This window comes from Mus pahari, chromosome 21 (genome assembly GCF_900095145.1).
Source record: "Mus pahari chromosome 21, PAHARI_EIJ_v1.1, whole genome shotgun sequence".
Lineage (NCBI taxonomy): Eukaryota > Metazoa > Chordata > Mammalia > Rodentia > Muridae > Mus > Mus pahari.
This window is the reverse complement of record NC_034610.1, coordinates 23,316,606-23,338,888: the sequence shown is the minus strand read 5'-3', so window position 1 is coordinate 23,338,888 and position 22,283 is coordinate 23,316,606. Positions and strand designations below refer to the sequence as shown.

The window sequence follows — 22,283 nt, the reverse complement described above, 5'->3', positions numbered from 1 at the left end:
CGAGCGAGAAATGGGGTGCGCGAGAGTGAGAATCCGCAGCGACGGGCGTTCTTGGGGCTGGGTGGTTAGAGAGACAGCAGGCCCCGGCCGCCTTAGACCACTCCTCCCAAATAGCACCGCCCACCCGTGGGCCCGCCTGCCACTGGCCCCGCCCACCGGCCCCGCCCCTCCCGCCCGCAGCCCCCACCCCCCGCCCGGCTCCCTCAACACAAACTTTCCGTCCCGCTCGCTCCCTCCTCCGCGCCCAGCACCTCCCGCTCCGGCCGGGCTCATTCCGTACATTCCGGCCATCCCCCTGCCCACGACCCCCCTTCCCGGCCCCCCTCACTACTCCCTCGGGCCCGGCGGAGTGGCCCGGCGGAGCGCCCCCCGGAGCTCGGAGCAGGTAAGCCCGGGGAATGCAACTCGGAGGCCTCGCGCGCAGAGGTGACTGCTCTGCTCGGGTGGCTTCTGGATGGCGGGGACCCGGGACACTCTGGGGGTTCTGAACTATTGTCCAGCCCGCGCCGGAGCCCAGGACCTGGGTGCCGGGAACTTTGGAGGGAAGGGGGGAGACGCTCTCCGGGAAGCCCCGCCCACCCTCACCCCCCCCCCCGCGACCCGGAGGCTGGGAAGCCCGGAGTGTCCCGGGTGTCCGGGCCTGGCCCCGCCGTGTGCCGGGGTGTGCGCCCGGAGCCGCGGGCTTGGAGGGCCTGCCGCCGGGACTCGTATCCGGGGCGCCCTTTGGACTCCGAGAGCCCGCGGGCCCCGGGCTCCACGCAGGCCTTAGCCAGGGCGCGCCGGTGTGCGCGCTGCTCGCGGCTGCGCTGGGACCCGGTCCGGGTGTCTGGAAGTCACAGTGTGAGCCTGGAGCGTGTGCGCACCCAAGGGCGTGGGGGGACGCCTGTCCCCTCTAGTTCTGCCGCCCGAGTCGGGGCGAGTCCCAGCTCCTTGCTCCAGGAGCTTTGCTCGGGACGCGGCTGGATTTGGGGCCTTCCCCGCACTTCTCCGGAGAACTTGTTAAGGCAATTTGTGGGCGGCAGGGCTTCCCTTCCCACTCGGGTCCTCTCCATTGTCTGTCACGTCTTTATTCCTGCCTGGGAAGGGAGGCCGGAGCGCTGATGTGGGTCTGTTTTCTAGCCCCAGCAGGCCCTCGGGCAGTGTCACTGAAGCCCCTACTCTACCGCCCCCCCCCCCAACAGGGGCCCTGATTGAGGGCTTAGGTTCTTAAAGAGCAAGGGGGCACGAAAGAAGCCTACGGCCGGGCTTCTCGAGACCTATGTCCCTCTGTATTTCGAGCTCTCTCCAGGTAAGGGCAGAACCAAGTCAGGCCTGGACTTGTAGCCCAGCCCGGAGGATGGCGGTGGGGGCTGGACACAGCTTTGAGGGGCTAGTGTCCATGGTGGCTCCGTGTATTCGAATTCTCGTAGCCTGGATCTGTACACACAGGGTTCCGCCTCAGTGCTGGGGTCTGGGACACCCCTACACACACAACCAGCTGGGGGATGCTGCCAGGAGGGAAAGCAGCTATTAGTTGAAATCATAAGGAGACTATGCCTCTGCCCTTCCTAGACCCCGGACCTCCTTCTCCACACCTGACACTTGTTAAAGCGATTGCGAGCATCGGTCTTCCCTTCCCACTCTGGTCTTCCCCGTTGTCTGACAAGCTTTTTCTTCCTTCCTGGGAAGGGTGAGGGTGGACTGGAGACTGAATTACCCCCTCCTCAGGGAGGGGCTGGAAGCCAGGCCTTCCCCACCTCCAGGGAGGGAACTGTAATTAATGCTAATTAGCACTTTGGTGAACCGAATGGTCAGTGGTTGGCAGGAAATCTTTTGAGTGTGCACACACACACACACACACACACACACACACACACACACACACACGCAGGTGTGTGTCTACCCAGTGTCTTTCATCCACTATCAGTGAATTTTTACACCCTGACTCGTTCTGCTGATGGGAGAAAAGAAATACACATAAAGAGATAGCTCCACTCGGGCAGGAGCCGGGTCTCTGGGGTCTCTGGTTTGCTGCCAGCTGTATTGGTGGCTCCTCAGGTGCCTGGTCCCTCATCCCAGAGGCTAGTCCTTCTGTTTGCCTTCGGTCTCTGCCCATCATGGAAGCTGAACCCAGAGGGGTGTAGAGGGCTGGGTGGGTGGCCCCGGACAGTGCGGGGAAGTTGGGAGGAGGCTGTGTGTGGAGTTGGGGTGCTTTCCCTTGTAAGTGGGGTTCAGAGGTCACCTCGAGCCTTTCAAGGCCCCCTACAGTTCCACATAGGAGCTTTTGCTGGAACAGAAGCCACCAGTCCTGTCCTGAGTGGATCCGGAGGAGCTGAGGTTTGGAGGGTGGACTCCTGCTGGAGGAGCTGTAGAGGGAAGGCCTGACTGTCACAGCGTTCTGGGGTTCCCAGGAGGGTCACTGCCGGCCTGTGCTCTGCTTGCTCCAGCCCCTCCGGTCCCCAGAGCCTCAGCCCTTGGGGTTTCCTAGAGTGTTGATTGTTTCCTGGACTCCCTGCCAGGCCTGAAAAGACAGGAAGTGATAGACGGAAACCAGCACAGCTGCTGGTGTGACTGGATTTGAGGATAGTCGAGGACCATGGGGGTTATCTGTGTGGGTCACACTGTGCAAGGGATCTGTGTGGGAAAGGACCCAGGTATAGTCTCTGGAACCACAAGTGGGGAAAGCGGGCGATGTGTGTGAGAGCCACGTCCTCCATCGCTGTGGTCATGTGAGAAACTGAGACCTTGGGCTGGCTGGCTGTGGGGAGAGACAGGGAGGTAAGATTGCTTGTTGTCAAGCTAGGAGTGGGATGTTCAGGACCCACGTGGTGGAAAGAGAGCCTGTGAGAATCTGGTGTGTAAGTTGGATGGGGGGTGGAGATGCCTCTGTGTGTGTGTGTGTGTGTGTGTGTGTGTGTGTACACACGCGCATGCACACAAATGGTATTCCAGTATTGGGTACCACACTAGGGTAATTGTGGAGAAAATTTGTGTGTCTTTGGGTACACCGGCTGTGTGAGGGACCATGGTGCTATGATTCTACTTGAGGGGCGTTCCGTGTGACCTGTCATACCATGGCGTGGCCACTTCTGTTGTTGGTTGTGAAATGACTCGTGAGGTGGCTTTGGGTTTGTCTGTGTGACTGTTCGTGACACTGCACGTGAGTGCAACGACAGGATCCTCCGCCACCACGGATGCGTACGAGGGCACAGAGGAGCCGGATGCAATGGACACAGCCTGTATCCTGTGAGACAGCCTGGGAGAGCCAGGAGGATGGAGTGTGTGAGAAACTGGGGTGTGACTGAGACCAACTCCGTGGGTGGTCACTGCCTCAGCTTGTGTGGGTGACATCCTCGGGGCTCTGCTACACAGGGTGTGGGGGCCTGTGACACCAGTGCATGTGCCATCTATCTGGAAGACCTTGGAAAGGTGCTGCCCATCTGGGTGTGGTGGTACGTGCTTTCAGAAGCAGAGGCAGGCGCACCTCTGTCCTCTTGAGAGGCCAGCCTGTTCTACCGAGCAAGTTCCAGGACAGCCAGGGATACACAGAGAGAGTTTGTCTCAAAAAAATTTTTTAAAGATGCTGTGTGTGTGGGGGGGGGGGCATGGTAGATGTTATGTTATTTATGATTTTTTTGTTTTTCCCACAATATGAATTTTCTTTTTGTTCACATTTGCAATTCCTAACACATAAGAGGCTGGGGTGTGTGGATGGTGAGTTCAAGGCCAGCGAGAGCTACAAAGTGAGACCTTATATCAAAACCCAGTAAGAAAAACAAGTAGTTAAAATGACAAATTTATGTTATAGTTCACATAACCCTAATTTGAGTTTTTCCTTGAAGTTGTGAACACCAACACCTGAGTGTACCCTAAGTTCCAGGGTAGCCTGGGATAGGAGAGTGAAGAGCCTCCTCTCAGAAAAGGGTGGTGGCTCAGCGGACAGGGGCTTATTGCCAAGTCTAACAACCTGAGTTTGACCTCCAGGACCTATGTGGTGGAAGGAGAGGGCTTCTACCATTGACCTCTGACCTCCACACGTGCACAGTGGCCTGTCAGTTCGCACACATACATGGATAAGTAAGTAATAACTGCCTATGAATACATGTGAATGTGTCTGTACACACACACACACACACACACACACACACACACGGGAGGCTACACCTTACTATGGTTGCTGTCTCCTGTGAGAGAGGAAGGGAAGGCAAGGTGGAAGGAGGCCTGTGTGCTTATAAAGGATGCTGACCTCCAGTGGCATCTTGTACTGCTGGCTGCCCAGTGGATAGATAACCCGGGGCAGCTAGGCAGACACTCCGAGCTTTAACAGAGCTTTGTGGGACTCCCGTCCCCCAGGCTGTCCCTGCTGGATCTCTGAGGTTCCCTCTATTGGAGACCCTGGAGAGGGGTTGGAAGGTGTTCTGTTCCGGGACGGGTCAGCAGGAGGCCTGGGGGCTCTGAGGAGGGGGCTGTTCCTGGCTGGGACTCCTGGAAGTGGGGGAGAGAGAGATGGGAACCATGACTCTCAAAATTGGAAGCACATTAGTAAGCTGGAACCGGGAGGCCCCGCCTGCCTTCTCCAGTGGGTCTGGAAGTTACTCCCGTCCTGTGGAGAAAGGGAGAGGGTCCTCCCTCCCCAGCATGGCAGGGTGTAGTACCTGGCAGGTCCTTCCTGGGTCCTTGACTGGAGGTGGGGGAGACAGAGCATCCCCACCCCCTCTCCATGCCCATTCTGGTTCCAACCAGAGCTTGGCCACTTGTAGGGTGGGAGCCTCTGGCAGCTGGAGAACAGCTGGCTGCAGTGGGGGTGGGGTGCAGGGAAGCAAGGCTAGGGGGGATGGGAAGGCCCAGCGCGCCCTTCCCAGCCCAGCCCTCGGTGGAGCGCTTCGGGATCCACTGATTTGCCCACGTTGGGTTACAGCTCCAGTTAGTGGAGCATTTGGGGACCGGGGTCTCTGGAGGGTAGGTAGTTGCTGGCTGCAGGGCCTGGCTCAACCTCTGTACTCCTGGGAAACAGCGAAGTGCCACCTGACAGTGTGACTCCTTTCTGCTGTGCCCCCACCAGGACACCAGCTCTAGGGGAGCCTTCGCTTAAGCTTGGCTTTCCCTCTTCGGAGGGAGCCAATGCACTGGTGGTCTGGAGGGCCAGGGCCTTGGCACCCACCCAGCTCTGGTCTCCACTCAGAGCTGTCTGGCCAGTTCTGCCCGCAGATCTGGCCCCGGGGCTGGGAGTGGGCGGCCAGGGCCCCTTATCTCCATTGGGCCTCCTGGCCCCCTTCCTCATCGTTGATCCCCAGGCTGAGGGTCTGGGACAGGGGAGGAGGCAGGTGTGACTGATCTGCGTCTAAGGGTGAGGAGAAAGACTAAATTCGGAAAACTTGAGCATGGGGGAAGAGGGTCTGTGGGAGGAGGAGCTGAGCCAGGCCTCCCCTCCCCTCCCGCCTCTCTCCTCCTCCTCCCTGGTCAGTCTTTGCTCTGATCTACCTTCCAGTCCTCACTTCCTCCTGAGGTGTCCCAACGGGTCCCACCTCCTAGCCTCTTCACTTGGGTGCGGGTGGGCCCATCCCTGGGTCTTCGCTGGGTGTGGACGGGTTGCTCTTCTCCCTCCTCCTGCCCCAGATGGGAGTCCCTCAGTGGGCCTGCCTGTCTGGATGGCGAGTGGGCTGTCTGGCACTTGCTGGTTTCTGTCTGCGCTCTCTCTGCACGCAGTTCACTCTTCTTGTTTGGCTCCTGCTAGGTGACTCTTCTGGGACCCTCCACTCCCTTCCATCTACCTGGGTCCATCTGCCCCTCCATTTCCTGGTCCTCTGTTCCTCTCAGAGCCTCCAGCTGGAGGTTGTCTTTTGGGGACTAACCTGCCCAAGTAAGTCAGCCCTTTGAGACTCAACCTCCTGTCTCTCATGTGGTCCCAGGGTTTGGGAGGTGAGTACCCACACTTAGCCACTGGTTTCACCCACCCCGAGGGCAGCTGCAATCAGTCCAGTAGTCTCCCACCCCCTCCTGAAGGACGTCCACTTGGAATGATGTTGGCAGAGGAGACCTCTGACCACAGCATTTGCTGGGTGGCCAAGAGCCTTGTAGGCATGTGAAGCTGATTTATGGGGAGGGGGTACCATTTATGTCATCTGTCTGGACACTCTGCCCTCCAAAAGTGTGTCCCTAGAGCCATGTCAGGCCTGCCCTGCAGGTGCCCAGGAGCCTCGTAGGGTGTGTATATTAGGGTCCCTACTCCTTGACATCTCCCCCCCCATGCCTTTTCCCCTCCCCAGCTCTCTATCCAAGATCCCAGCCAGGGGCTGCCCCATCCCCCAGTCTGTCCCGGCCCCCAGGCTGCTCTGTTCGCCATATTTGGCCACACGTTCCCTCGGGGGCGGGGCAGGACTGACATCACCCAGGAGGGGGGCATGGCCTGGATGAGGGGGAGCATTCAGAGACTTGGGGGAGGCCAGAAAATTTCTTCAGAAGTCAGGCTACCAGGGCTTCCTCTCACTGAGCCTGGCTGTTCCACTGGAGGCTGAAGGCCCAGGCTGAAGGTTCCTATCTCTGGGTGGGTCCTCTGACCCTTCTAGCTGGTCTGACAGCCCCATTAGCATCAGCCTGATATCTGAAGAGGCTAAGACCTTCAGCTGCTCCTCCAATGTCCCCTCCCCCGTTAGCATCTTGCCCTGTTTCCCCTGTAAGCAGAGGAGAGGGGTTAGAGCCCTAGACAGGTCCTGGGGTGAGGGACAGGCTCCTGGCAGGGACATCTGACCCTTGCTGCCCACTGGCCACTGAGGTCTTAGAGGTCTTAGATCTAACACCACTGGAAAAGCTGGCCTTGTGCAGTGTTGTAGGACCTTTGAAGTTGTTGCAGCCACTTGAACTGAGGGGACTTCATGGCCTGGACCTCCTTTTTCTAGTCAGGTGGTGGGTTTTGATGGCTTTTTGTTTTCTTGTCTCCAGCAAGGGCCTCTCTTCTCCTCACCCCCCGCCCCCCAGCCCTGGCCACCATCTCTGCCAGTAGCCAGTAACTGTTCAAAACCTAGCTATATCATCTCACTGTGTATCTCTGGATACATTGTTTAACCTCTCTGTTCCTTGGTTAGTCTTGTGTACAAAGTAGCATTAATAATAAGTAGCATTTATGAGTCACTGTATAAAATTCCCAAACCTTGCCTAGCATAGATGCTACTGTTGGAAATATTAAGTCTAAACCTGATATTCAGAGCTACCTGTAATTGCTTACATATGCCTGATAGCCTACCACCTGGGAGGCCAAGGCAGGGGGATGGCCAGCTTGGGCTACAGAGAGAGAGACTATCTCTAACACAGATATGGCTGTCCTGGAACTCGCTCTGTAGACCAGGCTAGCCTCAAATTTGGAAGTCTGCCTACCTCTGCCTCCTGAGTGCTGGATTAGAGGTGTGAGCCACCACGCTGGCAGGCACTGCATTCTTGCTGCCCCAGAGCAAAGCTTATTAAGGTCTGGAGGCCCCAAGAACTCTGACTTCAGGTTCCAGTGTTCTGGGGTTGCTGAGGTACAAGGGATAGAAAGGGTGCCCACCCCTATTCCTGGAGCCTTGACCCATCTGTCATGTGGGCCAGGACAGAGCTGTGGGTGGATGTTTTATGGGCTGGTGTGGGGCTGAGGGGGCATGGGAACAGGAAGTGGATGGAGGCCAGACATGTGGAGAGCCAGGTTGCTGGCTACACCTCCTAGCTGTCTCGCACAGTCTGTGTCCTGGCCACTCCCATGACATTGCCTGGCCCATGATGAGGTCCTCTGTGGGGTAGGTCAGAACAGTCTCATCTCGGATCAGGGCTGCTCTAATGCTGGTGGGAGTCGGTAGTGAGGACCGTGGCTAGAGTCCTTCCCCCTCCCCCTGAAGGCTACAGACAGACCAGTCCTTGCCTGACATTCCTCTTCAGAGACTGCTTGGGAAGCCTCAACTTTCTTGTTATGAATTAGCATCCTCCATGTCTGCCTGTGTAGGAACTGAGCAGATATGCAGGTACCGTGTATGTCTGTGTGTGTGTGTGTGTGTGTGTCCCTCACATAGCCCAAGCTGGACCCTCACATAGCCCAGGCTGGACACAGCTGAGCATGACCTTGAACTCCTGCCACAGCCTCCCAAGTGCTGAAGTTACAAGTTTCTGCCTCCCTGCCCAGTGTTTCAAAAGGTTATTTGTGTTTTGAGTCAGGGTCTCCCTGGGCAGTCCAGATTGAACTTTGAACTTTGTAGTCAGTCAGCCACCCAAAACTGGGTTACAGGCAAACACCATGCCTGGCTCAACACTAGCAATCCTCCTGCCTCGGGCTCCCAGTTGTGCAGCACCTGCTCATATGTATTGTTATGGTTGGTGAGATCAAGGGGATCTTTTCCCTTTTACCCTTTTAATTTATTTTTATCTCATGAGAAGTGGGTGGGTGTTTTGCCTGCATGTATGTCCGTGAGAGGGTGTCAGATGCCCTGGAACTGCCGTTAAAGTTGTGAGCTGCCCCATGTGTGCTGGGAATTGAACCTGGGTCCTCTGGAAGAACAGCCAAGACTCTTTTTTTTTTTTTTTTTTTTTTTAAAGATTTATTTATTTTAATGAGTACACTATAGCTGTCTTCAGACACATCAGAAGAGGGCATCAGATCCCATTACAGATGGTTGTGAGCCACCATGTGGTTGCTGGGAATTGAACTCAGGATCTTTGGAAGAATAGTCAGTGCTCTTAACCGCTGAGCCATCTCTCCAGCCCCAGCCAAGACTCTTAATCACTGAGCCATCTTCCCAGCCCTTTACCATTTTATTACAATTATTTATCCCTGTGTGCTGTCTGTGCCTGTGTGTGGAGGTCAGAGGACAGCTTCCAGGAGTTGTTCTTGCCTGCCACGGTGTGACCCCTGGGTGGGAGAGGGACAAGAAGGACATAGGTATTATGTAGCCCAGGCTGGCCCCAGATGAGCTGTGTAGTAGAGGAGGCTAACCTACTGATCCTCCTGCCTCAGCTTTCCAAGTGCTGGGATTAAAGGGCACATGCCCACACCCAGCTAATATTACTGTTTCAGGGTTTCCAGCCTAGCCTTTTAATCTTCATAACTCAAGGAGACCCTTTTTGGTTTTAAAATAGATTTGCAGTTTTAATTTTGTGTATGTGTGGCATGTGGGTCCCTGGGTCTGGAGGGACAGGCAGGTGTTAGCTGCACATGAGTACTGGGAATGGGACTGAGACCCTCCCTCCACTCTAACTGTCTCTCTAGCCTGTGCCGCCTTCCACTGACTGTTTATAGGACCCCATGCTCAGAGAGGCAAACTAACTCCTGCAAGGTCACAGCATCCAACCTGGAGCACCTACCCGTGGCCGCTGGGGTGGGTGGGAAAAGCCTGCCCTAACCCTTGGCATCTGCTTGTCTAGGCTCAGGCCATCCAGGGGGCTCAGGCCCAGAGCCCAAAGCAACCAGCACAATAGCGTCCAACAGCTGGACCGCCAACAGCAGCCCCGGGGAGGCCCGGGAAGATGGGTCCGAAGGCCTGGACAAGGGGCTGGACAACGATGCCGAGGGAGTGTGGAGCCCGGACATCGAGCAGAGCTTTCAGGAGGCCCTGGCCATCTACCCGCCTTGTGGCCGGCGCAAGATCATCCTGTCAGATGAGGGCAAGATGTACGGTGAGTGCGGCTGGCCGAGGTAGGCGTGGCCCCGCCCGCTGGCTCCACCCCCTGCTCTCTGTCCCTTGCCAGACCTGTTGGTTGGGGGAGCCCTGGCGACTTGCCCAGCGGGCGAGTCCGGGCCGGCAGGCTTGGGCTGCGTGTGTCTGGGGCCTCCTCCAACTGCACCTCGCAAACAGGCCTGCCACAGCCCACACGCGCCCCGCCTCTCCCCAGCCCTGCCGGCTGGAGGTTTCGGGGTGACTCAGGGGGCCAGGAAAACTGGGTCAGTCCAGTGAGCCTCTGTCAGGAGTCTGTGGCCTAGTGAGGCAGCCCCAGACTCCAACTCCCAGAGCCCAGGACTGGGGGGGATATCATAGGGAGATTGGGGTCCCACTGTCTGGACAGGCCAATCCTTGATGCTTGAAAAACTCCACTCTTGGGGCAGGAAGATGTTCTGGGGTACTCCACTGGGTGGGGCCGCCTGCCCACACTGCACCCTCACCAATAGGAGGGCAGCCCCACGGGGTATTTTTAGACAAGGGGTTGGCAGGCAGGGAGGAGTGGTGGGGCCTGTTCTGTCATCGCAGAGGAATTTGGGGAATGTGGCAGTTCTGGGGAGGCCAAGAGGTTGGGGGGCTGAGCACACACCCTGGATGCTGACATACACCCTGTGGTATGTCTAGACGGCCCCCACATTGTGTAGCCTACTCCCCAAGATGGTCTCTGGGGTTGTGCAGGGTCTCTCCCCCAGACTCAGAGACGACTGGGCAATGCCGTAGGGTCACTGGCACAAGGACCCAGTGATACACCTTGACCCAAGCTGTCAGTATAAGAGACATATCAGAGGTCCCCTGCCTTACTTCACCAGAGAAGGGTCAGAGAACTTATTCCGGGTCCCCCATGATCGGGATGAAACCAGACAGAACAGCTTACAGATAGAGGACGTGGGCTGAGACCCATTCAAACCCTCCCCTCTGGGCCTTGCGACGCAGGAAGCCTGTCAAGGCTTTTTCTGTAGGCCATGCCCTCCACCAACTCCTGGAGTCAGTGTGCCTGCGGGGAGCTCTGAGTAGGTGTGCCCAGCCCCGGGTTCTACCCTCTCCCTCAGTCCTCACCGGCTCTGTTTCCCTGACCAGGTCGAAATGAGCTGATTGCCCGCTACATCAAGCTGAGGACTGGAAAAACCAGGACGAGAAAACAGGTAGAGAGATGGCCCTGGTCCCCTGCCACGCCACCAGTGGACACCCGGATGGATACATTGGGTGTAGGAAGCAGGGTTTAGTTCACAGGGCCTGCTCATAGGTCAGAAAGATGGGTGTTTGCCTAGTTGGGCTGGGTAGTAAAACAGCCGAAGCCCTGCTGGAGGTTGGCCTGGAGGAAGGGTGTCAGAACCTCCTTCGGAAGGTGTGGGAGTTAACCAGGGAGGGGCCATGCCAAGTGGGGGTTTAGTAGATCAGGCAGGGTAGCAACCCCCACAGTACCCACTTGTGTCAGCATACACCAGAAAACTGCCGAGTGATGGCGTTCACACCATTCCGCCTGCCTGTGACCATAGGGCCGCTCAGAGCCCGCCCTTTATATCCTTCTCACATGACGTAGGCTTTTCTGTGTCTGTGATCAACAGCTGTGACCAAAAGCACCTTGGGAAGGGAAGGGTCTGTTTTACCTCTGTCCACCACTGAGGGAAGTCAGGAACCAGGAGGCGGGAGCTGCAGCAGGATTGCTGCCTGATGCCTTTTTTTTTTTTTTTTTTCTTTTTAAGATTTATTTATTTTATGTATATGAGTACACTGTCCTTGATACCCACAAGGGGGCATCAGATCCCATTACAGATGGTTGTGAGCCACCAAGTGGTTGCTGGGAATTGAACTCCTGACCTTTGGAAGAACAGCCAGTGCTCTTAACCACTGAGCCATCTCTCCAGCCCCCTGCTACCTTCTTACAGACTTTCCCAGGGACAGCACTGTCCAGAGAGGGCTAGACTCTCCTGCATCAATCAAGGAAGTGAGCCACAGGCTTGTCCACAGGCCAGACTTGGGAAGGCATTTTCTCAAGCAGGCTCCCTTCCCAAATGACATAAAACTAAGAAACTGGGAAAGGGGAGTTTAGTGACCTCCATATTGTGTCACTGTGTGAGGCGGGGGAGGAGTCAATATCAGCCCCTACACCTAACAGGATGAACCAGGAGAAAGGGAGGGAGCCTTGGTGGGGGACGGTCAAGGAGTGGAGGCAGTGGTGGGGGTGGGGCCCTGCAGCTGTCAGGACAGTGAATCTGGGAGGCCAGCCAGGAGGCAGAGGCAGAGACTACCTTCACAGGGGTAGAATAGAGGCTAACAAACATGACGGCCTCATTCCTGGGAAGGCCAGCAGCTGTGGGAGACCAGGCAGAGGGGGGCTCGTTGGATGAATTAGATCTGGGGTACCTAGGGGAGATGTCAACTCAACCCCTAGCCCTTTGAGGGGTTGGGACTCAAACTCCACACCCCCCTTCCCCTAGAGTGCTGGCTGTACCTAGACAAGCCCCACTTGTCCCTAACCTCAGTCCTTAAGGGGGCTCTAGGCTCCTTGCCTAGTGTGGGCATTTAGTGATGCCTGCCCTGGGCCCTGAATGAGTTCCTATGACAAACTCAGAGACACCCCTTGGGTCTTCAATACAGCAGGCTTCCTGCACACATCGTGGAGTGGCAGATGCCTGTAACCCCAACACTGTGTCATGGGACACACTCAAAGTGTCCCATGGGTTTGGGGCTCCATCTGATCCCTCCCTGACCCTGGGCAACAGAGACTCTGAGGTTCCGATAGTCTGTGCTACCTGAGGCTAAGTTTATTCCCCAGCCTTGGCTCCTTGCAGCTGTGAATTTGGAGATACAGGAACACCTAAAGCAGTAAGTGCATCTGCTGCCATTACTGCCACACCCATATTCTTGGGAACCCGGTTAGCCCGGGAAGGGCTGGAGGTCTGTAAGTTCAGACTCTGAAGCAAACCAAGCTGGCCAAAGGTTGGGCATACACCCTGCCTTTTCTGACCCCACTTGCATCTACTCCTGGCTAGACTGTCCATTCAGGGCAACACAGCCATCTGGGGACCAGTGCCCATGTCTCCTGTCACCTGAAGCAGTGGGACTCCCTCTGATTGAACTATGTAGCCCAAGTTGGCCAGCCTCTGCCTGCCCCTACCTCCCAAGTGCCAGGGTCAAAGGTGTATGCTACTGTGCCTGGCACAGTGACTTCTTATTAATCAGCCGGTCAAATATTAGGTTGGGGGAGTGAGCCCCTGCTTCCAGATGTTAGAGCTGGCCCCAAGGAGGTGGCGCCAAGTGCTAAGGATGTGAGGAATTCTGGGAGAATAGCTTGGTGAGGAAGCCAGTGGTCCCCAGGGTCACATGGCCTGGGTTTTCGTGCTAGCTCTGCATCTGGCTGTGTGACCCTGGATACATGACTGAGCCTCTCTGGGCTTTGATTAGGTCATCTGTAAGTTAGAGGGTTGCTGCAAAGATCAAATGAGTTGGGCGTATGAAGCTTGGGGAACGCCATCAGTACTTCCCCGGACAAGAGTAAACGTCAGCTGGGACTCCAGGGGCCTGCAGGAGGAGCACCAGCTGGGGGCATGACTGGGGTTCCAAAGAGCACTTTCTTTATGGCAATAAAAAACTTTTGAAGGAAGCCCGCAGCAGCTGCCAATATGGACCACAGAGCGGCCTTGATGGTTTATGCTCTGCTTCTGGACCTCACCAAGGGCTGTTGTACAGTCTGGGCACTGTTGGCCTGGGACTAGCTCACCTTTAGTCTTGGGAGCTTTCAAGGAGCAGGTTGCTAGGAAAGAAAAGCCTTCAAATAAAAGTACCTACTGTGTGCATAAAGTGCCTACTGTGTGCATAACTCTGTTCATGGAAAGGCGTGCCTGCCGGGTATAGAAGAAGCTGATGGAGAAACAGAGGGAAACACTGCAGAGAGAAAAGATCTTTGACAGAAGCTGTGGCCAGCCTTTAATCCCAGCACAGGGGAGGCAGAGGCAGGAGGATTTCTGTGAGTTCAAGGACAGCTTGGTCTACATAGTGCATTCTAGGACAGCCAGAGCTACATAGTGAAACCCTGTCTCAAATTAAAAACAAAACAAAACAAAACAAAACAAAAAAAAAACCCAAGAGGCTGTGGCTTCATCGAATGCTGGGAAGAGCCACAGAGCCACGTCCAGCCTGTGTGGTGTCTACAGAGGTGAGGATTCCCATGAGGGGAAGACCCACTTCCTTTGGGTCAGGTACAGCCCTCGCCTGAGCATAGAGCTTGACTGGCAGATCGTGGGCTGGGGTTCACAGTGGGGTGAACAACCAACACTGTGGTGGTGCATGGTGGCTCTTGGGACCACTGTGGGTTAATTTAAGACCAAGAAGAAACAATTGACAATACCAAGTACCAAGAGGCATGTGCCCACTGAGATGCCAAGTTCTCCCATCAACCCTAGTCCACCAGAGATGAGGGCTGGGGCACTCCTTCTGCCCTGACTGTCCTGGCTGTGGCTCCTCACCCTCTGTGTTTTCCTTTGTGGCGGGGCATGGGGCACCTTCTAGGTGTCCAGCCACATACAGGTTCTAGCTCGGAAGAAGGTTCGGGAATACCAGGTTGGCATTAAGGTACGTTGGGTGCTTAGCAGGGCCTCTGGCCCCTTTCCTGGACCTTGTCTGCCTGTTCTGCACACTGCGGGCCTCTGCCTCAGTCGGCTCTCCAGCCCACCGGACCTCTCTCTGGCCTGAACTCTGCCCTCCGTCTCTCTCCTGTCCTCCGCTCCTCTCTCTTTCCCTACAGGTCTGTAGTCACTTGCAGGTTCTAGCCAGGAGGAAATCTCGGGAGATTCAGTCCAAGCTGAAGGTATGGGCCCCCTGGCTCTTGGCCTAGCCCTGCCCAGCTTCCTTCTGGGCCCAGACCAGGGCCGAGGAACTGAGAGGGTCTGAGACACACAAGTGACAGCAGTAAGTTCAAAAGGCTCCCAGGTGCCCACTGTGGTGGCACCTTAACCCCAGCACTCAGACGGAAGCAGGCAGATCTGAGTTCCAGGACAGTCAGGGCTACACAGTGAGACTCTTGTCTCAGAACGCGAGCAAGCAAACGAGCAACCAGCCCCAAAAGTCTTCACAGGCCACCGCCCCTGGGGCCTGGACACGCTGGTAGCCAGCCTCTGAGGACTACTCGAGCCTGCCTCTCTCCTGTACTCTCCCTTGCTCTTTTCTCCTGACCGTTGCTTGCTAATGGCCTTGGGGGCTTGAGGGAGGACATGAAGGGTGATGGCTGGCAGCTCAGTGGGGATCAGGGGTGGGGGAATGACAGTTACCAGGCTGAAAACTCCAGTCTGGGGTTCCTGGCCTGACCCCCTGTTTTCCCAGCCTCCGGGTCTCCCAAGCCTTTGGGGCTCACTTCTAGGATAGACACCCAGACCCATGATCCCTTTTTCTTCTTCATTGTCATCTTGCCAGGGCACCCCCTGGCTAGCAGGCACTCCCTTTCGGGGTGGGGAGGGCCCCCGGCCCCCAGCAGGCAGCCTCTTGGCTTCCTTGGAAACTGACAGCCAGAGCACAAGGTGGGGGTGTCCCCTCCCCCACAGAGCCCTCAGGTGTATCTTCTAATGTCTGTCCCTTTCTCCTTCACAGGCTATGAACCTGGTAAGTGACCCAGCACCCCTGGGGAGGGGCTTGAGAGCTGGGGTGGAGTGCTCACCAGAGCAGATGTGCTTCTCACCTTCAGTATAGTCCGCTCAGCATAGCAACCAGACCAAAGCCCCTAAACTGTGAAGGAAGCGTCTGGTTACATAGAAAATGTCACGGGTAATTGTGAGCGTCTGGGAGGAGCACTCAGTGTCCGTGTGGGATCCTCTGCTGGAGTCATCGAAGGACCGGGGCATCCAGCCTTTCAGTATATAAGGGGAATCCCAGAACCAGTTTGCAAGGGACCAATGTGCTGGGGCATAGGATAAACCGGTCAAACGGTATTGCATACTGTGGGCTGTGCCCAGAAAGGAGACAGACACCAGGAGACAGAGGGCAGACAAAAGCTAGAATTCCTACCTGAAGGGCCTGGCCCAGGCCTGACATGACCACTGCCCCCAGGACCAAGTCTCCAAGGACAAGGCTCTCCAGAGCATGGCGTCCATGTCGTCTGCCCAAATCGTCTCTGCCAGCGTTCTACAGAACAAGTTCAGCCCACCCTCCCCCCTCCCCCAGGCTGTCTTCTCCTCCTCCTCAAGGGTAAGGCTGGGGCTGGGCTGGGCTGGGGGCTGGGGGAAGCAGAGCTGGGCTGGGGTTGAGAGGGGCTGGGCTGGAGTCTGGGGGCTGGGCTGGGGTGTGGCTAGAGTTTCTGGGTACTGAGGCCCTAGCTCTGCCCACAGTTCTGGAGCAGCCCCCCTCTGCTAGGACAACAGCCTGGACCTTCTCAGGAGTAAGTATTGCCTATTTGAGGAACTGCAGTAATCTCTGGTCACTCCAGGTTCTCAGTTCTGAAACTGTGCTGACTGCCACACTGTGAATAGCTTTTGGGGAATGGAAGGGGAGTGTAGCCATGGGCTGTGGGATGCAGCTGGGTACCGCCGGAGTTAAACCGCAGAGTGGAGGGCTAGCTTGTGAGCATGCACAGGAGAGGCAGGTGAAGCCCTCTAACCTGCTTTATCGTCTGCAGCGTTAAGCCCTTCGCACAGCCTGCCTACCCCATCCAGCCTCCCCTGCCACCGGTGCTCAACAGTAAGTGTCCCACCATGCCATCCTGCACCGGACACCTCTGTTTGGGATCTATGTGTTTGTACTGGGGTGGGTGGCAGCTGTAGCGGTTTGAGAGGTTTCTATTCCGTGTAGAAAAAGAAAAAGACGCCAAAATTTTTCCAGAATTCCAATCTAGGTGGTAGTAGTTTTGTTTCTGTGTAAAACACACAAGATTAACTCCTTGGTATCCTTGACACCCACTAGGATGCAAGAAGACCTCTCTCACACAATTCTGTCCGCCTGGTGTCCCTGGGCGTGGGTTTGGGTTTCAGGCAGAGACCCAGGCTGCCTCCTTGGCTCCCTGGTCCATGTTCTGGGTTTTACAGACCAATCCTGCTGCCCAGCACGTGTGGGCAGATGAGTTAGAACTTACTGTTTTAGGTTATGAGTCCCTCGCCCCGCTGCCTCCAGCCGCTGCCTCAGCCACCACCTCTGCGCCTGCGTGGCAGGACCGCACCATCGCCTCCTCCCGGCTACGCCTCCTGGAGTATTCTGCCTTCATGGAGGTGCAACGGGACCCTGACACGGTAATGTGGGGATGGTGGGAGTCTGGCCCGTGATCCAGCATCCAGCTCAGGGTCCTAGCAGCGGGGTCCTCCGGCCTGCAGGCTGACCCCGGTTCGGCCCTCCCCACAGTACAGCAAACACCTGTTTGTACACATCGGCCAGACAAACCCTGCCTTCTCAGACCCACCCCTGGAGGCAGTGGATGTACGACAGATCTACGACAAGTTCCCCGAGAAGAAGGGGGGGCTGAAGGAACTCTATGAGAAGGGGCCCCCGAACGCTTTCTTCCTTGTCAAGTTCTGGGTGAGGCCTCTTCTAACCCAAGATGGGCATCGTGCCCAGCTCCCTGCCCGTTGGCCCCCAATAGTGGGCCCCTGGGTGGGACCCACAGGCCCCTGGGTAGGTGGGATGGAGGCGTGGCGGTGGGGGAAGCACGTGACCGTGACCACCAGTGCCCTGCGACACTCGGTACCCTTCCCCAGGCTGACCTCAACAGCACAATCCAGGAAGGCCCTGGGACCTTCTACGGGGTCAGCTCGCAATACAGCTCAGCTGACAGCATGACCATCAGCGTCTCCACCAAGGTGTGCTCCTTTGGCAAGCAGGTGGTAGAGAAGGTGGAGGTGAGTGGAGGCCTGGTGGTGGTGGGGGGTGAGTGGCGGGCACAATCGGGTCAACGACACGACACGCAGTCACGCTCCTTCCCGCCCCACTCTGCAGACGGAGTACGCCCGCCTGGAGAACGGCCGCTTTGTGTACCGCATCCACCGCTCACCCATGTGCGAGTACATGATCAACTTCATCCACAAACTGAAGCATCTGCCCGAGAAGTACATGATGAACAGCGTGCTGGAGAACTTCACCATCCTGCAGGTGCGGCGAGGGCGAGGCTGTCCTGTGGCTCGGGGGTCCCCGGGCTAGCCTGGAGGAGTGCAGTCTGCCCAGCCCCCCCCCCCCCCCCGCCCTTACTGAGTCCTGTTCCCTTCCTCTCTGCCCCGTAGGTGGTCACAAGTCGGGACTCGCAGGAGACCCTGCTGGTCATTGCTTTTGTCTTTGAAGTCTCCACCAGTGAGCATGGGGCACAGCACCATGTCTACAAGCTTGTCAAAGACTAGCCTGCCCTCCACCTCCACAGGATGCAAGGCGGACATCCTCCACACACCTGCCTGCCTGGTCTCCCCGTGTGGGTTGGGGGACCTAGCCACCCGTGGGTTTCAGGCTGGGACCCAGGTTGCCTCCCTGGCTCCAGCACACACGCTCCCTGCCACTGTTCTGCGCTTTACTGGAGAGAAGAGGGCTCCACGGTGGGGTGGCTTGCCTGGACACTGAGCCACAGATGACCGGGCTCCACCAGGCCTCAAGTGACATCAGAATCGTACCACGGAGGACACTTGGGGCTTAGTGTGTAGTTGCTGGCCCCTAGGGGAATGTGATGGGCAGGTGAGGGTTGCAGGAGACTGGGGAGAGCCAGCTTGCAAGGAGGCCCTGGTACAAGGTGTCAGGTTGGGGAGGCTGAGAAGGGCCCACACTTTGTACCTTCTGGGGACCAGTCTGCTCCCAGGCCCCTTACCCAGCAAGTTTGGGTATCCCATACCAGATGGAGTGCCAAGATGGAGGCCCACAGAAGTGGGCGGAGCTGGTTCAGCTACCTCCCTAGCAGAGCTGCCCACAGGCAGGGGAGGGGCTCTGCTGTATACCGGTACAGCTGGTTGGGGCTCTACTTCCTGTTCCCCCAGCATACCCGCCACAGGCGGCAGCAACAGGAGGCTGCCTCTGCCTTCTCCACATCCAGGTCCCAAGGCCACCTGGGTATTTATGAGTTTCAAATGAAGTACTGTGCCCCCCATCCAGCCCGAGTCTTCTTCGCCATTGCGTACTGCTCAGGCCACCTCCAGACCCCATGTAGGTTTTATAACATGTATTATATATATATATTTTTGTGTATTTTTAAAATCCAGCTGTGATGGGCTATATCATAAATGGCTCAAGGCAGGGGCCACTCAAGGCCTGACTCCTGCTTTAAAAAAAAAAAAATTAAAAAGCTGTTTCTGGGTCAAGACAGTTGTACCATATGCAACCTTGTACCCTACCTATACCTAGTCCAAAACAGGTATGACACATGGACGCTAGTGACTGCCACCCTCATCACTGGCATGCACCTGTGGCAGAATTCACCTTAGTACTTCAAGAGACAGCTACTGTAGCAAAGTTGGGAGGCCCTGGGGTTAGCTGCCAGGTGACCATGCAGGTCTTTAGATGCCGCCCTCTGGAGTAGTTTCAGTACTTCACTAGTAGACACCTTACACATTCACTGGCTAACCTGCTGAGCCTATTGAGGTCCTGCCCTCAAATCTCCTGGTTTTGTGTTCCCTTTCAGCCCTCAAGTCCCCTTGGCTTTGAGGGGCCTGCCCAAGATGGGTGTTATTTGGACGCTGGCTGCAGCAGGCAAGAACTCTTAAAGCCATCACTGAGCAGTCTATGGGTGTCCCCCTAAGGCCTGGTAACCACAGGGGAATTAGCTTGGGAACTTCACCTAGAAAAGCCAGGCTCCAATTCTACCTCAGAGCTACCTCTCCCACCACCTGAGAGACAGGTGACCGACCACCCAGTGCAGACCCCTACACATTTCCCTCCAGCTTTGGGGCAGCCTCAAATGCCCTGCCCCCAATCATAGGCAGACCAAGGATGAGTGGCAGCACTGAGATTTATTGGAGCATCTCAGTACAAACGCTGGGGCTTGCCCATGGTGCTCTTGATGTACAAAGCCCGAACATTTTGCCAGTTTTTCTTGAGTAAGGACACCAAGAAATTGACAGCCAGATGGATGTTGTAGACCAGCTCATCATCTGTCATCTTCACGTGGCCGACAGCAACAGCCAGACACAGCACCTACATGGACAGAGAAAAGGTCACCAGGCTGAGCTTGTATGTACTTGGCAGGCCTGTCCCTTTCCCCCAGTGACTAGGCTTCCAATCCAGGCTCAGCCCAGGGAGAAGGCACTCAGACCCAGTTCCTTCTGGTCTCCCACTATGAACACCCCCACCACACACAGCCCAGACCCACCTTCTTCATCTGGAACTTGATGGTAGATTTCACCTCATCCACTTTGGCCACCATGTTTTCATTGTGTGTCAGCAGGGAGGGGAACTTGCCAGCCTTGTTGAGGCCTGGGCCCAGGATACGTGGGATCTGCTTGATCAGAGACTCAGAGGCCAAAAAGGCATCGTACTTCTTGGCTAGGAGAAGATGCAGACACTCAGGACTGAGCCAAAAAAGCATTTTAAACAATCAACCCTTTGAGAAGGCCACCAAGTTGTCTCCTCAGACCCATGACCACTGAGTAGCTCCACCCTCAAGTCCTTACAGAGGTCTTGGACCAGGATGACCCACAATCCCTGGTGTACTGCGTAGAGCCGAGGGGCTGTGCTGGCCCCCACCCCTTGGATTCACTGTAAGCCTGCATTTAAAGTGTCTCAAGGCATAGACTGGAGAGAAGGCTCAGCAGTCAACAGTGCTGCTCTCCCAGAGGTCCTGAATTCAATTCCCAGTGCCCACTCGGCAGCTCACAGCCAACTGTAATGGATCTGAGGCCCTCTTCTGGGGTGCCCATATATATAAAATAAAAATCTTAAGCAAAAAGCTGTCTCAAAATCTGTCAAAGGGTGCCAGGCGTGGTGGCGCACGCCTTTAATCCCAGCACTCAGGAGGCAGAGGCAGGCGGGTTTCTGAGTTTGAGGCCAGCCTGGTCTACAGAGTGAGTTCCAGGACAGTCAGGGCTACACAGAGAAACCCTGTCTCAGAAACCCAGAAAAAAAAAAATCTGTCAAAGGCAATGCAAGACCAGCTATCTGAGAAGCCTCAAGCAGTCCTGGGAACCTTCATGACACCCAAGGACACAACTCAGTGGCAGGGCACGGTCCTGAGCACTTCTAGACCCTTGGCTGGCAACATCAGTTAGACTCAGTTATTACTCCAAATTCTAAAGAAACAGATCGAGACACCATCTCCTATCCGTAAAATCAGGCATGACTACTGCCTAGCTCATGGTGGATACAAAGGAGCCCACCGGCGACGGACCACTATACCCAACCTGCACATGACCTGTGGCATAGACAGGGACTTCCATGGAGGCTAACACGTCGAGCCCCTTATGACACCTCCATAGGTTGTTAACTGAAAAGACTGGAAACCCAAACCAATAGCTGGCTATGGGTCAACTGCACACACGGGGGGTGGGGGGCATCAGAGGGGCCGTGGGGCATCTTCTAACCGGCGTGTGCCGCCACTCCCGGGCAGGGCGTCAAGGGTTGTGTTCACCCCGGTGAGCCCCACCTACCCAGCTTCTTGACCAACTTCTTGTTCTTGTTCAGCTTCTTGAGCGCCTCGATGTCCATGTGGGGGATGTCCACGGCCTTGGCTTCATCGCAGTGCTGCTGGTCCCCCAGGACGCACACCGAGAACTTGGGGCGCGGGGTGGACTTAAGCCTGCGTTTGTGGGGGAGGGGAGGGACAGGTCATGCCCGGCGCTGGACATCCCGGTGGGTCCGAAGGCACGGCGGGGAGCGGCGAGCCTTACCCGGAGCTCTGGGCAACACCAGCCTGGCTTCTCAGGCTAGGCGGCGGGCTCGGCCGAGGCCTCCCCACGCCTCCCCTCTTGTTTTAAGACCCAGGGTGGGGGTCCGTCCAGCCAGCCTGCCCGCAGCAGGGCTCCTGAACTACCCTGGCACGTCAGTGACCCCGTGCCCGCCTCGGGCGCGGCCAGGCCACACGGGGCCACTGAGGGCTGGGTGGGGTTAGAGCGGTGCCAACCTGACGGTGCCCGAGAAACGTTTGTCCTTCTGAGGGTCGTAGTTCTTCAGGCTGATCTGCAGCTCCACCGTCTCCAGAAACCTGAGCGAGAGGGGCGCTGTGAGCCCGGGGTGCCCGCCGTGCCCGGGATGCCCGCCCTGCCCCCGGAGGCCCGCGCTCACTTGCGGCGCTTGCGCTGGTTCCCGTGCAGGACTTCCCGCACCGCCTCGTACAGGGTGTCGCGGGAGACTTTGCTGCTGTTGGAGAGAAGCGAAGGCGCTCAGGCCCGGCCATGCTGCACCCCGGGCCGGGTGACAAGGCCCACGGCACGCCGGGGAAAGGCTCGCGACGCGGGGCAGCCGCCGGGAGAGCCTCCGGGACGGGCCGCGGGGCGTCCGCGGGGCGGCGGGGTGCACGGATGGCGGCGGATAGCGCCCCGATATCGACCTACCTCATGGCTGCGGCGGCCGCGGAAACCGGAAAAGAAGGCAGAGCGCTTTGCGCATGCGCTCAAATAGAGCTCGCGTTCTCGCGAGAGTTGCTCGTTCCGCCGCACGTTCCGCGCTCAGCCGAGCCGGAGAGGCGCTGCAGTTGGCGGCCGCTGGGGGGCGCCACCACGTGGCCGCCCCGTGAGAACCGCTTTAGGAGCA

General features: G+C 56.9%; 2 protein-coding genes across 2 annotated transcripts; one reads left to right on the top strand and one right to left on the bottom strand.

Annotated features, from left to right (window-relative positions):
- The first annotated feature begins 10 nt into the window (after positions 1–10).
- Positions 11–19,067, top strand: Tead3 (TEA domain transcription factor 3). The gene is made up of 15 exons (XM_029533196.1): positions 11–25; positions 181–385; positions 9,361–9,612; positions 10,731–10,795; positions 14,163–14,225; positions 14,398–14,460; positions 15,237–15,248; positions 15,693–15,830; positions 15,971–16,020; positions 16,258–16,319; positions 16,719–16,864; positions 16,974–17,147; positions 17,327–17,467; positions 17,565–17,717; positions 17,846–19,067. The coding sequence occupies exons 1-15, from the start codon at positions 11–13 to the stop codon at positions 17,957–17,959; spliced, it is 1,653 nt and encodes a 550-aa protein (XP_029389056.1). The 3' UTR covers positions 17,960–19,067.
- Positions 19,068–19,530: 463 nt separating this feature from the next.
- Rpl10a (ribosomal protein L10a) lies at positions 19,531–22,234 on the bottom strand. The gene is made up of 6 exons (XM_021221279.2): positions 22,085–22,234; positions 21,816–21,890; positions 21,655–21,735; positions 21,182–21,330; positions 19,909–20,081; positions 19,531–19,733 (listed from the first exon to the last, which is right to left on the bottom strand). Exons 1-6 carry the CDS (start codon positions 22,087–22,089, stop codon positions 19,563–19,565), a joined length of 654 nt encoding a protein of 217 aa, XP_021076938.1. The 5' UTR covers positions 22,090–22,234; the 3' UTR covers positions 19,531–19,562.
- Between the last annotated feature and the right edge of the window lie 49 nt (positions 22,235–22,283).